This window comes from Arachis hypogaea, chromosome 3 (genome assembly GCF_003086295.3).
Source record: "Arachis hypogaea cultivar Tifrunner chromosome 3, arahy.Tifrunner.gnm2.J5K5, whole genome shotgun sequence".
Lineage (NCBI taxonomy): Eukaryota > Viridiplantae > Streptophyta > Magnoliopsida > Fabales > Fabaceae > Arachis > Arachis hypogaea.
The window spans coordinates 42,922,199-42,934,452 of record NC_092038.1 but is presented as its reverse complement, the minus strand read 5'-3'; the positions used below and the strand labels follow the sequence as shown (position 1 = coordinate 42,934,452).

The following is a 12,254-nucleotide window of genomic DNA, read 5'->3' as shown; positions in this document are numbered from 1 at the left end:
ATGAATTAGCATAAATTACAAACAGAAAACAGAATCAGTCGATAATTCTATCGGTAAAATTAATTTTTTTTCGTGAGAAATAATTACAGACGAAAAATCCGTCTGTAATTAAATAGACTGAATGCTGCGTTTTATTAAATTATTACAGACGGAAAATCCGTCTGTAATTTAAATTTTTCGTCAGAAATATTTAGGTAACCCTAATCTTATTACCACCCTATCGAGCTCCTTTTACACACACAAAATATCAGAGATCAGAGTTGTTCCTCTCTCCTTCAAGGAACTTCTCCGTCGCACGCATGAGCTTCTTCTTCTCCTTTCCTCACTCACAGCGCCACCGCCGCCACCCTAACCACCGCATCTACCTTCTTCTTCTCCTCTCTTTTAAACACTGAACCAGTAGAACACAGCCCCTGTCTCTCTCGTTCTTTCTCGTTCGCAGAACAAATCAAGCTCAAGCTCCTATTCTCTTTGTCTCAGGTGAGCTCCAGCACGCCGGCGCCACCCGCAGCAACGTCTGTCCCCACCACCGCCGCGCCTCTCTCTCTCTCCTTTTATCCCCACTCAGTTCTGGCTCGCATATCTTCTTAGCGCCGCAGCCATCATCTCCTCCAGTCAATGCTTCCAGGTTTTGGTTTCAAAATTCTTTTAATTTCTGTTAAGTTCAATCAATTTTGTTTAATTAGTTTAATTTTAGTAATTAGTTTAGTTAGATTTGTGTTCTGAATAGTGGATTTTTAGGTTTTGATTAGATTAGGTTTAGTTAGATTTGTTTTTTTCTGATTTTAGTAATTAGTTTGATTTAAAATTTGTTGTTGAAACTTTTTTCCTCATGATTTTTCAATTTTTAGTGTTTCCTTTCACTGCACTATCTTTTTTCTTTGCTGCTACTTCTTGCTGCAGTGTGATAGTGATCCTTCTAAGAGGTTCATCGTGTTTTCCAAATGAGGTTCTTGAGCGTGTTATTGGGATGCTGAAATCAAGAAAGGACAAAAGCTCTGTGTCACTGGTTTGCAAGGAGTGGTACAACGCTGAGAGATGGTCAAGGAGGAACGTGTTCATAGGTAACTGCTACTCTGTGTCCCCTGAGATCTTAACCCAAAGGTTCCCGAACATAAGAAGTGTTACACTGAAAGGGAAGCCACGTTTCTCTGATTTCAACTTGGTTCCTGCAAATTGGGGTGTTGATATTCACTTTTGGCTTGTGGTGTTTGCTGAAAAGTACCTTTTTCTTGAAGAGCTTAGGCTTAAGAGGATGACTGTTATTGATGAGAGTTTGAAGTTCTTGGTGCGCTCTTTTCCAAACTTCAAAGCTATTTCCCTTCAAAATTGTGATGGTTTCAGCACTGATGGTTTGGCTGCAATTGCTGCTGATTGCAAGTAAGAACCTAGCACATAAACTTACTTTGCTTTCTTCTTTTCAGTTTTTGTTTTTTCAGGCTTTTAATTTCTTGAATTTTCATTTCTAACGTATAAAGTTTAATTTTTCTCAGAGGTAAAAAGATTATTGATCTTCTTAGTATGTTCTCTGCTGATGGAGTTTTCTTCATGTTCTTCTTTGCATGTATTTCAGTTTTTAATAATCCGGTGATGTTTGCTATTTTGATGTGAAATCCTTTGCCTTTTTTCTGCTCTGGATTATGTAATCAGGTTAATTGATGTGTTTAAGAACCATCAAAATGCCATGTTATAGAGGAGAATAATCTGAATGAGATATTGTTCAAGCATTAGGCAATAAATTAAGTATGGATAACATTGTATATTCTAACATGATATTACAGAACACTGGTGTTCTTGGTGCTCTGTGTGCTCTTTAGACTCACCTGCGAGCTCCAGAGGCTGAGGTTTGAAGGGGTTCACAAGCTCTTTGAAGGATGCAGCTCCGACGCCAGTCTCATATTCGGGGAACATGTGAGGATCAGGAAGCAGTTGTGGCTCACAAGCCATAGATACAGGTTCTTCATCATTGGCTGCTTGGTCACCATCACTGTTAGCCAGTTGGGTGCTCTCTTGCTCGTTCTTGCTTCTATATCTGACAAGACCTTCTTCAATTCTGGAGATCTTCTGGTAATAACCATTCTATTATTTATCTATTCATCAAAGATGGACTTGAATTTGAATTCCTAACTTTATATATATATATATATATATATATATATATATATATATATATATATATATATGTAGATATGTTCAGCAGTGCAGTTGAGTGGGTTCATGCTGTGCCTGGTGGGTGCTGCAAGAATCACACACAGAGCTCAAGGGATAGTGGCAATAGCCACAAGATGGCACTTGTTAATAACTGAGTGATTATGCTGGATTATTTGTGCATGTTTTCATAATGTGCACATTACAGGCATGCAATTTATACAATAAGTCCATCTCTATGAAAATAATTTGTTTAGATATGCAAGTTTGAAAATCCTACATAAGAAATAATGTTTAGCTGGCAATACATGCTGAAGCTGAACATGATAAAGACAAAAGTCATGTTTGGTCCAAAAAATATGAATGTCATTCAAAAAGAGATTGAAACCTCTTGCTCTATGATGCTTATGTTAGTCCCATTATTTTTCTTTGCAGTGACATACTTGCAGCACAACAAAGGGGGAATAACGCTCTATGGATTTACACTTGACAGAGGATTGCTCCATACTCTTTTTGCCTTTGAGTTGTCTCTGGTACTTTGGATTCTGAGTAAGGTGGTTGTGTTGTCTTAACATTATTAATTTAGTCAAGTCCACAGAGAATGTTTATCATATGTACCCAGCAAGGAATGCCTATAAATATATATATGTGTGCCCTGGTTTTGTTTTGTTATTATTATTGTATTTATATGCTAAATTCAATATTATTATTATTATATGCTAAGCTAGCTTGCTGTGAGGTTTTTTCCAATTTTCATACAGTATGGATAACATTGTAGTAAAGAGTACTACTACTTTAGGTCTTATATATATAATAATGCTTTCCTGTCATTGAAACATGAAATAGTAGCAGCAGGAGATAACAATTACAATGATCCATATTTTTGTTTGAATTTTGAAGAAATTTGATGATGCATGCAGTAGCTGGGATTGATAAATCCTAGGATTGTGATTTAATTGGAGGTCAGTTTTTTCTTCTTCAAGCTCTTAATGATTTATTTATTCTTTTACTTGTGTCTTTAACATATAGAATGATTTTCCTATGAAGACTGAAAATATAGATCAATTTGATGCATTGAGTTAAGATTTTTTATGTCAACTTTGGTGTTAAGGACATTTTCTTTTCTGGCATGCTAGTTATAAACTTATAATTAATAATAAATAAAATATTCCTTGAATGCTTTTCTGTTTTAAATAGCTTTTTTCTTGCAGATGCGAGTTTTTAATCAAGACTTAGGTGATCATCTACTCTTTGAGATATGAGTATATGACATTACCCGTTTCCATTTCTTGATTTGTATCAATGCGCAAAGAGCACTGATATTTTGGACACTGACCTGTTGCTTCTTTGTTCTTAAGTACTTGGTGTAGAGAGAACAACATGACAACAGGAAATAAAGAAGGCTTATTACAAGTTATTCTTTTGTCGTTGCATCCTTTCAAGTTTATTTTATTTCCCTCAAAAAATGATGTTTTATTCAATATTCATATTCATTGACAATGATAGGTTCAACTAGAGCCCACATCTTCATGGGCTTTACTACGCAAGGATTTTGCTGCACCATCAAAATACACTGGTATATTTCAAGCAAAACAAGTCTGGGTCCATCTTAGATGCATTTATCTATTTTGTTACTCTTGTGACTTAGTTTGATCTTCTATACCTCTATAATTTGCTTTATTTAAGTGTTAATTTGTGTTTCTCTGCCTCCCTTATCAGCTTATACATTGACATATATAATGCCCTTGTTGAATTGCTATATGCTGTCTTATTTAGTGACCAACTACCATTTTACTGACTAATAATATTCAATAGGATTAGCTGACATTAGCTATCCTTCTAAACATGGCTAAGACTTAAAAGTATATAAATTACAATTAACTTAAAATCTCTAATGTTTTACTGGAAAGGATAATTGATGCTACAATTTGACTTTTCCCCCTCTAACTAGGGGAAGCTATTTTCAAATTCTGAATCAATACAAAAGAGAGCTGAAGCTGCAGTGCTCCTTAAGTAGTTGGAATATCTGGTTTGTTTTGATTTTCTTTATATTAAAAATTAGCCAAAACTTATCTCATTTTTAGCATTCCTTAATTTTTAGCCAAAACTTCAAAATATTATTTGCTTATTCGTGCAGGCTAAAGAATGTAGCTTCAAGAATTGGCTTCATTTAGCGAATTTGCTCTGGAACAATTAGAATTGAAAGCTAATTATAATTTGCTCTGGAACCATTTGAATTTAGTTTATAGTGAATTTGCTGCAATTGTGCAATTTTCTTTTTGTTAGATCTCTATATAATCAAGGGTATGAGTTCCTGTAAATAATGGTAGAAATGTCTGGCTAATATAATGGATGTCCTCTATCTGTTTGTATTTTTGCCTGCATACTAGGTGGGATTCTCTTCTTCTTCTTCTTCTTCTAATTCTATTTCAAGCATTCCAATTCTAATTTGGGTTTTAATTCTATTTCAGTCAGGAGATATCAAAATTAACTTTCAATATGGAGTTTGATGCTACCAATGCAACTTAGTTATCTATTAATATTTTAGATTATCCTATCTTTAAGTGCTAAGTGTAATTTATGACATTTATGTAACATTGGGATGATCATCTTATTTTTTTGGGTATCTTTTTATTAAGACAATGAGATATTGGCCAATGATGTTGAAAAATAACATCCAATTTTATAGGTATCATGTAATGAATATTATGTTTATTTATGTGATTTTAGGCTTTTTTTTTTCAATTTACAGTGTTTGATGGAGTAAATTTAGAAAATAAATTTAAAGTATTCATTTTGCAATGGAAAAATCTAAAAAAAAATTCTATTTTATCTTACTGACGGATTTACAGACGGATTTTCTGTCTGTAATCAGAACGTGGGATGATTTTTCAAAGTTCAAATTACAGATGGAAAATGTCGAAAAATCTGTTTGTAATTACAAACGGAAAATCTGTCGGAAAATTTGTCTGTAATTACAGACAGAAAATTCGTCTGTAATTACAGACGGAAAATCCGTCGGAAAGTTCGTCGCCTTTGGAAAATTGATAGAAAATTTACAGAGGGAAAATTCGTCGGTAACTGCTAAAAATCTGTCTGTAATTTTCCGACGGAAAAAAAATCTGTCAGTAAATAATTTCCGACGGAACTTTTACAGAGGGACAAAATCTGTCGATAATTTCGTCGGTAACCAAAAATTCGTCTGTAATAAAGACTAAATCCGTCTGTAAATCTGTCTGTATTTTATATTGGTAGTTAATTTTGATAACTCTTCTATGATTTATGGACTTCACATAAAAAAATACAATAATAGAAAAAAAACACCAAAATTAAAAAGCTTTAAATAAAGGATGGAAATGATGATGTGCAAAGTTAATATATTTAACAAAAAAAAAAATTCGAAAAATAATATTACTCCAAATAATTAATTGTAACTAGTACTATATAATCACTCAAAATATTGGAACCCTTAAGTAACATATAGAAGGAACAAGACCAACCTTATGTAAGTAACATTAAAAACAAACAATATCAAAAACCATTTTTCTTCATCAATCCATTATTATTAATAAGTACACTACTTTACTAGTAATAACTAATTAATACCAAAAACACCGTAAACTATAAACATGCATCATCATGATCAACTATCCCTGAGAAGCTTGTGACCAATCTTGTAAGAAACATACTCATCATCCATGCATCCATACTCATCAACTTGCTCATCAATGATAGATTATTTTTTAATTTAATTTAAACCTTATATATTTTTCTCTGCTGACCAACATATGTATCCCATAAGTGAAAGATAGGGGAGGAAACGATGATATGCAAAGTTAAACAAATATCTAATAACAAATAAAAACTCCTAAAATAATATTACTCCAAATAGTTTATTATAATAATTCCGCTATGTTACCACTAACATCTGCCAACTCTTATTTATAAGAGTATTTAATGGAAGTGTCTTCGTAGATGTGTCTAATAAAAATGTCTTTATAGAAGTGTCTTTATAGATATATTTTTTGAATATGTCTCTTTATATATGTGTTTAAAATATAATAATTAATAATTATTGATAATAAATTGATAGATAATATATTGGTATCCTATACTTTTCCTTATTATAAATAGGATCATATTTACTCTCAAAACATTAAACTATTAAACCATTGAGTAATAACATGGACGGACAAGATCAACCTACTACAAACAAAACATTCAAAGACTTTTACTAAGAACCTAAACAAGCTAATTAATATTAAAAATAAAAACAAAATCAACAACTACTTTTCTTCATCACTACTTCACTAATAAGTACTACTTAACTAGTAATAACCAATAACTAAAAACATTAAAAACCACATAAAATAACTAAATATACAAGTCCTAATTGAGAAGACTGTGACCAATCTTGTAAGAAGCATAGGCATCAATGCAACCATACTCAACTTGCTCAATTCTCAAAACCCTATCTTCCCAATTGCTCATACTCACATGCTTAGGCTTCCTCATATTCAAACCCACCAAATCCTTAGCTAGATCCTTCAACCCCGGCCGGCGAAACCGGCCGGGCCATTTCTGCATTGCAAGCTCTCTAATATCCGCATGCCGACCACAATTGAGACCATACTCATTTCTAAGCTTAGAAATATCATCACCAACCTCAATTCCCACAAAAGTGAAATTAGGGTTCATAAGGAAGTTTTTGAGAGAAAGAGGCAAATTATCAATGTAGAAGAGCTGCACGATAAGGCACTTGTCATCTATGCAAAGTTGCAATGTTGCGGATTTGTTGCTTAAATATGAAATCGCATGTGGTCTCCATTCAACGTCTAAGCCGACGACAACGGATGATTTTCCTGCGTATAGAATGTCGATTTCTTGAACCCATTGATCTACAATGTTGGCTTTGTCAGTGACTGTGGTCTCAATTGCTTTTCCGTCAAAGTTGATGGTGTACTTGGAAGTGTCAGGGTTGAATAAAATGGTGGAGGCACCACTAATTCCAAGTTTAGGGATTGTTGATGATGATGATGATGATCCAAACATTTTGTTATGAAAACGAAAAACAAGAGACAATAAGATATCTAGGGAGATTGGTGGTGGATAAGGATGAAAAAAGTTTGGTAACTTGTTGGGATGTATTTATAGACTTAAGAAAGAATGTAAAGTGTGAAGATAAGGATGAAAATAATGTATCTTTTCAATTGTTAAAAAAAAATTAACAATGTAAAAAAATGTAATTTTTAATTTTTTATTATTTTTTTATTATATTTATTTTTTGTCTCACATAAAATTAACTATAAAAGATCATACCTTATTTTTTCAATTGTTAAAAGAAATTGAGAGATGCATTCCTTCTTGATAACTTTAACCCTACCTTTTCTTCTTGTTTTTATGACCGAGATTGAGTGCATGTATGTTCATTTAAGGGATGATGTATTTTTCTAGGTTGGACTCTTATTGTTCCAAGTTTTCTTTGGCAAAACCCAATGCAAAGAGATAGAGTAGAATATGTGTAATTTCATTTTATTTTTTAAAGTAACTATTTGGGTCTAGCAAAGTATATCACTACATGATTTGTGTTTATCATATTTAATCTCGTCTGATTCGGATCTACAGATATATAATAAATATATCCAAACTTATATTTATTTTTTCTCAAAGACAGATTAAAGTTATTAATTAGTTAATATATATATATATTAAAAAACCTTTATCATTTATTATTTTTAGTCATCACTTTTTATTTTTAGTCATCACTTTTTAGTTAAGTCAATTTTTTTAGTTAAATATTTTAACTTATACTTTTAAATAAAAAATAATAAAATATTAAATCCTGATCTCTCTCCAGTGTTTTCTTTATAAAAAACATACAAATTTTAAAGTTGCATTTATTTTATATTTATTAGAATAAAAAATAAAAAATAATTGCTTACAATAATACTTAAAATATATATAAGCTAAACCCATTCAATTATAAAAAGCATAAGTTTATATATTCACTTCCAAAAGTAAGATGATTCTAATTGATCTTTTTCACAATCTCTAAACAAAACAAAGACTTGTACTAAGAACCAAAACAACCTAATCAAGATTAATAACATAAGCAAAATCTACCACCATTTTTTTCTTAATCACTCCACTAGTGAATACTATTATCATTAATAAGGACACAAAATAAAGAACCCAATAGCACAAAATAATTAAGCATGCATCATCAAGATCAAGTGATCAATCATCCCTGAGGAGCACGTGACCAATCTTAGAACAAACAAAGGCATCAATGCATCCATACTCAACTTGTTCAATGCTCAAAACCCTAGCTCCCCAATTACTCAAACTCACAAGCTTAGGCTTCTTCATTTCCAAACGAACTACATGCTCAGCTATATCCTTCAAACTCGGCGGATCCGACCACCAGTTGCGACATTTTTCCAAGGCAAGCTTCTTAATATCGGCATGCACACAGAAATTGAGACCATACTCTTTTTTAATATTAGGAATATCATTAGCAAACTCGAACCCCGCAAAAAAGAAATTAGGGTTCATGAGAAAGTTCTTGAGAGAAACAGGCAAATTGTCAATGTAGAAGAGCTGCACGATAAGGCACTTCTTATTAATGCAAAGATTCAATGTTGCGGATTTGTTTCTTATTGCACACCGTTCAACATCTACGCCAACAACAATGGATGAATTTGTTGCATATAGAGCGTTCATGTCTTGAACCCATTGATCTACAACGGTTGATTTGTCGGTGACTGTGGTTTCAATTTCAGCTCCACGTAATGTGATGGTGTATTTGGAAGTGTTAGGGTTGAGTTCAATGCTTGACGCACCGCTAATTCCTCTATAACTTTTGATTGATGGTGATGATGATGGTGATCCATACATTTTCTTGGGTGATTAAGAATGAAAATAAGTTGGTAACTTGGGATGTATTTATATATAGACCTAAGAAAGAATATAATGTAACCCTACCCTTTCTTCTTCTTTTCGCTTTAATGAATGAGAATGCCTTCATTTAAGTGATCACGTATTTTTTTAGGATGGACTCTTAGGCTTCAGTTTATTTGGCAAACCCAATGCAACGAGAGTACTATTAGAATAATCATTCAAATTTTATTTGGATAAATATTCAAAACCTCATTTTCAAATTAGTCTTTCAAAACTTTTGTTAATCACATTAACGATCAAATATATAACTGTAGCTCAAATTATTTTTTTTACATAGATGATAACATATTACGTTACATAATGACATAACACATTAATATTACATGTCACAAAATAATTGTTATGATAGGTCATCATGTTATTGGTGGCAAAATTAAAAAAAAAAAATTGGAGTAATAAAAAATTTCAAAATATAATAATATTTATATTAAAATAAAATTTATAAATATAATTACTTTTCAAGCTTGTTATTAATATATAAGTTTGCACATGGTTAAGATTAACAAAGAAACTAAACCTGATTTTGATTAATAAATTAAATTAGTTTTAAATAATAAAATAGATTATTAATTAGTTATAAAATTAATAAATTAATTTGAAAAATAAAAATTATTTTTCAAAAATTAATTTGAGTAAGCAACTTTACACACTGAGAGCTCTAAAACATTGGCAAGAACAAAAGATGAAGTAATAATAAATTATTAGGGATAAGTATTATTTTGATTCCTAACGTTGATAGTCAGAATCGAAATCGTCCCTGATGTAATTTTTAATTTAGAATCGTCCTAAACGCTTTATTCTAAGTTTTTGTTTAATTTTTCTGAATATGATGTTGTTATTTATATAATTGTGTCGATATCAATATTATAGGAGAAAGTACGAGAAAGGCTCGTTAGTAGAGAAAAGTTGTGGATCAACACTCATAAAAAATAGCTCGTATATCCATGCTGATACTTATTGATGTAAGTAATGTTTGAAAATTTTAAACTTAGCTTATTATATATATCGTGCTAATTTTAAATTATGATAGCTCATTTTTTTGTATATCTGTAGGAAGCAATTGCGAATATTGAAAGACGAGATGAATTCTCTAAGCACCTTTTACCAAATGATTCACTAGTACAAGTTTTTGGAAAGGAGCATCCAGGACGAGTTCATACATTAAATGTTGGACCATGTACCACCCAAATTTTTGGTAACGCTGCTGCACAACTGTCGGATTTTGGTGTGCCAACTAAAGAGTATCAAAGGACGATTGCAAGATTAAAGGCTAAGGTAGCAAAAGAGAATGTGACGAGACATTCGATAGAGAAGCTTTTGGAATATCTAATCCGACAGCAAGGAGACAACTTGCCCGCTGATGTTGCTGTAGAGCTGGATTATTTGGGCAGTACACCAACCTTATCGCACGCAAGGCCATTTTTTTCTGGCAATTATGACCCGCAACAAAAACAATGACTTTCAGTCAATGTTATTAGAATACTATTGAATTTAAATTGTTTTAGTGTTTTAAGTTTATTTTCTTGAAATTATCGAATTCTACTCTTTATATTGAACGATGCACTTATGACAATCACATTATATATGTTATGTTTTCATATATATAATTTGGTTTGTTATGTTATTTTGTTGTTTTATTTGGTTAGAAGTTCTTTAAATTAACCAGTAACTAATAAATAAAAGTTGAATAAACATATAGCTATAAAAGAGGCAAAATAATAAAAAAAGGTTTAATTATTTTGTTGGTCCCTATAGTTTCCTGAAATTTTTAATTAGGTCCCTATACTTTTTTTCTTTTTAATTGGGTCCCTGTACTAATTTTTTTTTCAATTAAGTCTCTCTTAGTAGTAATTGACTTAATTTTATAGGACCCAACTAAAAAAAAAGAATTAGTATAAGGACCTAAATAAAAGGAAAAAAATATAAGGACCCAATTAAAAACAAATTTTGGCGCAAGGACTCAATTAAAAGAAAAAAAAGTATAAGGACCTAATTGAAAATTTTACGAAACTATAAAGACCAATAGAGTAATTAAACCTAAAAAAACTAAAACTTTAATGGGAATCTGAAATTTGACGATAGTTTCTGTTACGGTGGGTAACCGGAGATCAATAGAACAGATGGTGTGGGATGGTCCAATCGTCCACGAATGGTGAGCTCCGGGTTGGTTTGCACGCTGGAGCCTTCTTCCGACTTGTATACGTGGGTGAATGGGGGGTGGTACCTGCAAAGACACTCCGATGCCTAAGTTAGCAAGAGTGTGAGCAGGTCTAGAGAGTATTGGGCTTAGAGATACCTGAGGGGTGTCAGTGTATTTATAGTGGTGAGCCAATAACCACCGTTGAAGTAGTGCCGTATCTTTAGGGTGTTAACCGCCCCCATTATCTTGGGGAGGTTAAGATATGGCTTTATGAAGTGGTTAGAGAGATTTCAGGGGCGGTTACTCATTCGAATGAGTATTTATCTGCCAGCTAATCTCACATCCGACTTCTTCAGACCAAGTCGTGGTTGATACCGACTTCTTATGTGAAGGTCGGTACTTAGCTAGGCTTAATCCTTCAGATTAGGCCTTTTATTTAGACCTGGGCCTTTATCGTTGGGCCAGGGTACGAACAGTACCCCTACTTGAGCCCAAAGTCTCTTTAGAGTTTGGGTTCAAGTATTTAACTCGGGTTCGTAGCCGACTTATTTGGAGAGAACATGGGTCCTATAAACCGACGTGATTTTCGCGACCCTTTGTTTCTGACAGTTACGTCAATTCAAGTGTCGTGTCCGTTAGGGAAGCATTGAGGGCTTTAGTAACGATGCAATCTCATTAATGACTGCTCCGCTTTTACCATTATGCCCCTTAGCATGTTTATAAGTACTTTCCCTCTCTTTCCTTTTTCCGTTTCTGCAATCTTTCAAACTTCCTCTTTCTTTGTTCGTGCTGTGTTTGTACGTACTATACTTCCGGAGACTTCTGCTTCTTTATTTTCAAAAAGAGGTTAGTTTCTTTCTTCTTCTTTGTATGACTTGATTTTGTAGAGGGATAGTTTTGTAGATTTTTGCTCGGCTCCTTTTCTTCTCTCTAGAGACCTTTTTGATTTTTTCTTTTTCTTTTTCCCTTTGTAGGTTTCCTTCATTTTCCTTTAGAGAAAGAAAAA

At 32.5% G+C, this 12,254-nt stretch overlaps 3 protein-coding genes across 52 annotated transcripts; 1 reads left to right on the top strand and 2 right to left on the bottom strand.

The window, feature by feature from the left end:
• Positions 1-216: 216 nt before the first annotated feature.
• Positions 217-4,893, top strand: LOC112790422 (protein TRANSPORT INHIBITOR RESPONSE 1). Of its 50 annotated transcripts, XR_011879877.1 has the most exons (10): positions 220-628; positions 904-1,380; positions 1,782-2,067; positions 2,188-2,356; positions 2,584-2,697; positions 3,049-3,110; positions 3,360-3,561; positions 3,655-3,724; positions 4,100-4,177; positions 4,286-4,532. XR_011879877.1 is itself a non-coding variant. In XM_029297037.2 (5 exons), the coding sequence occupies exons 2-4, from the start codon at positions 971-973 to the stop codon at positions 2,308-2,310; spliced, it is 819 nt and encodes a 272-aa protein (XP_029152870.1). In that variant the 5' UTR covers positions 220-628; positions 904-970; the 3' UTR covers positions 2,311-2,356; positions 2,584-4,893. The 50 variants fall into 50 exon arrangements, 4 of the variants coding, with proteins under 4 accessions (XP_029152870.1, XP_029152872.1, XP_072089033.1 ...); XR_011879876.1 differs by lacking the exons at positions 4,100-4,177; positions 4,286-4,532 and adding an exon at positions 4,620-4,893; XR_011879878.1 differs by lacking the exons at positions 4,100-4,177; positions 4,286-4,532 and adding an exon at positions 4,620-4,893 and having other exon boundaries at positions 2,584-2,702; positions 3,507-3,561.
• A 1,644-nt stretch (positions 4,894-6,537) lies between these two features.
• LOC112776710 (3'-5' exonuclease) lies at positions 6,538-7,200 on the bottom strand. The gene has a single exon (XM_025820946.1). It carries the CDS (start codon positions 7,198-7,200, stop codon positions 6,538-6,540), a length of 663 nt encoding a protein of 220 aa, XP_025676731.1.
• A 1,185-nt stretch (positions 7,201-8,385) lies between these two features.
• Positions 8,386-9,045, bottom strand: LOC112776706 (3'-5' exonuclease-like). The gene has a single exon (XM_025820935.1). The coding sequence runs from the start codon at positions 9,043-9,045 to the stop codon at positions 8,386-8,388; it is 660 nt and encodes a 219-aa protein (XP_025676720.1).
• Positions 9,046-12,254: the final 3,209 nt, after the last annotated feature.

Coding starts and splice junctions, on each gene's coding strand:
- LOC112776706 (XM_025820935.1), bottom strand. CDS start 9,045: ATGTATGGATCACCATCATCATCACCATCAATCAAAAGTTATAGAGGA.
- LOC112790422 (XM_072232931.1), top strand. CDS start 833: ATGATTTTTCAATTTTTAGTGTTTCCTTTCACTGCACTATCTTTTTTC. Junction 1,381..1,781: donor GCAATTGCTGCTGATTGCAA/GTAAGAACCTAG, acceptor ATGATATTACAG/AACACTGGTGTTCTTGGTGC. Junction 2,068..2,187: donor TCAATTCTGGAGATCTTCTG/GTAATAACCATT, acceptor ATATATATGTAG/ATATGTTCAGCAGTGCAGTT.
- LOC112776710 (XM_025820946.1), bottom strand. CDS start 7,200: ATGTTTGGATCATCATCATCATCATCAACAATCCCTAAACTTGGAATT.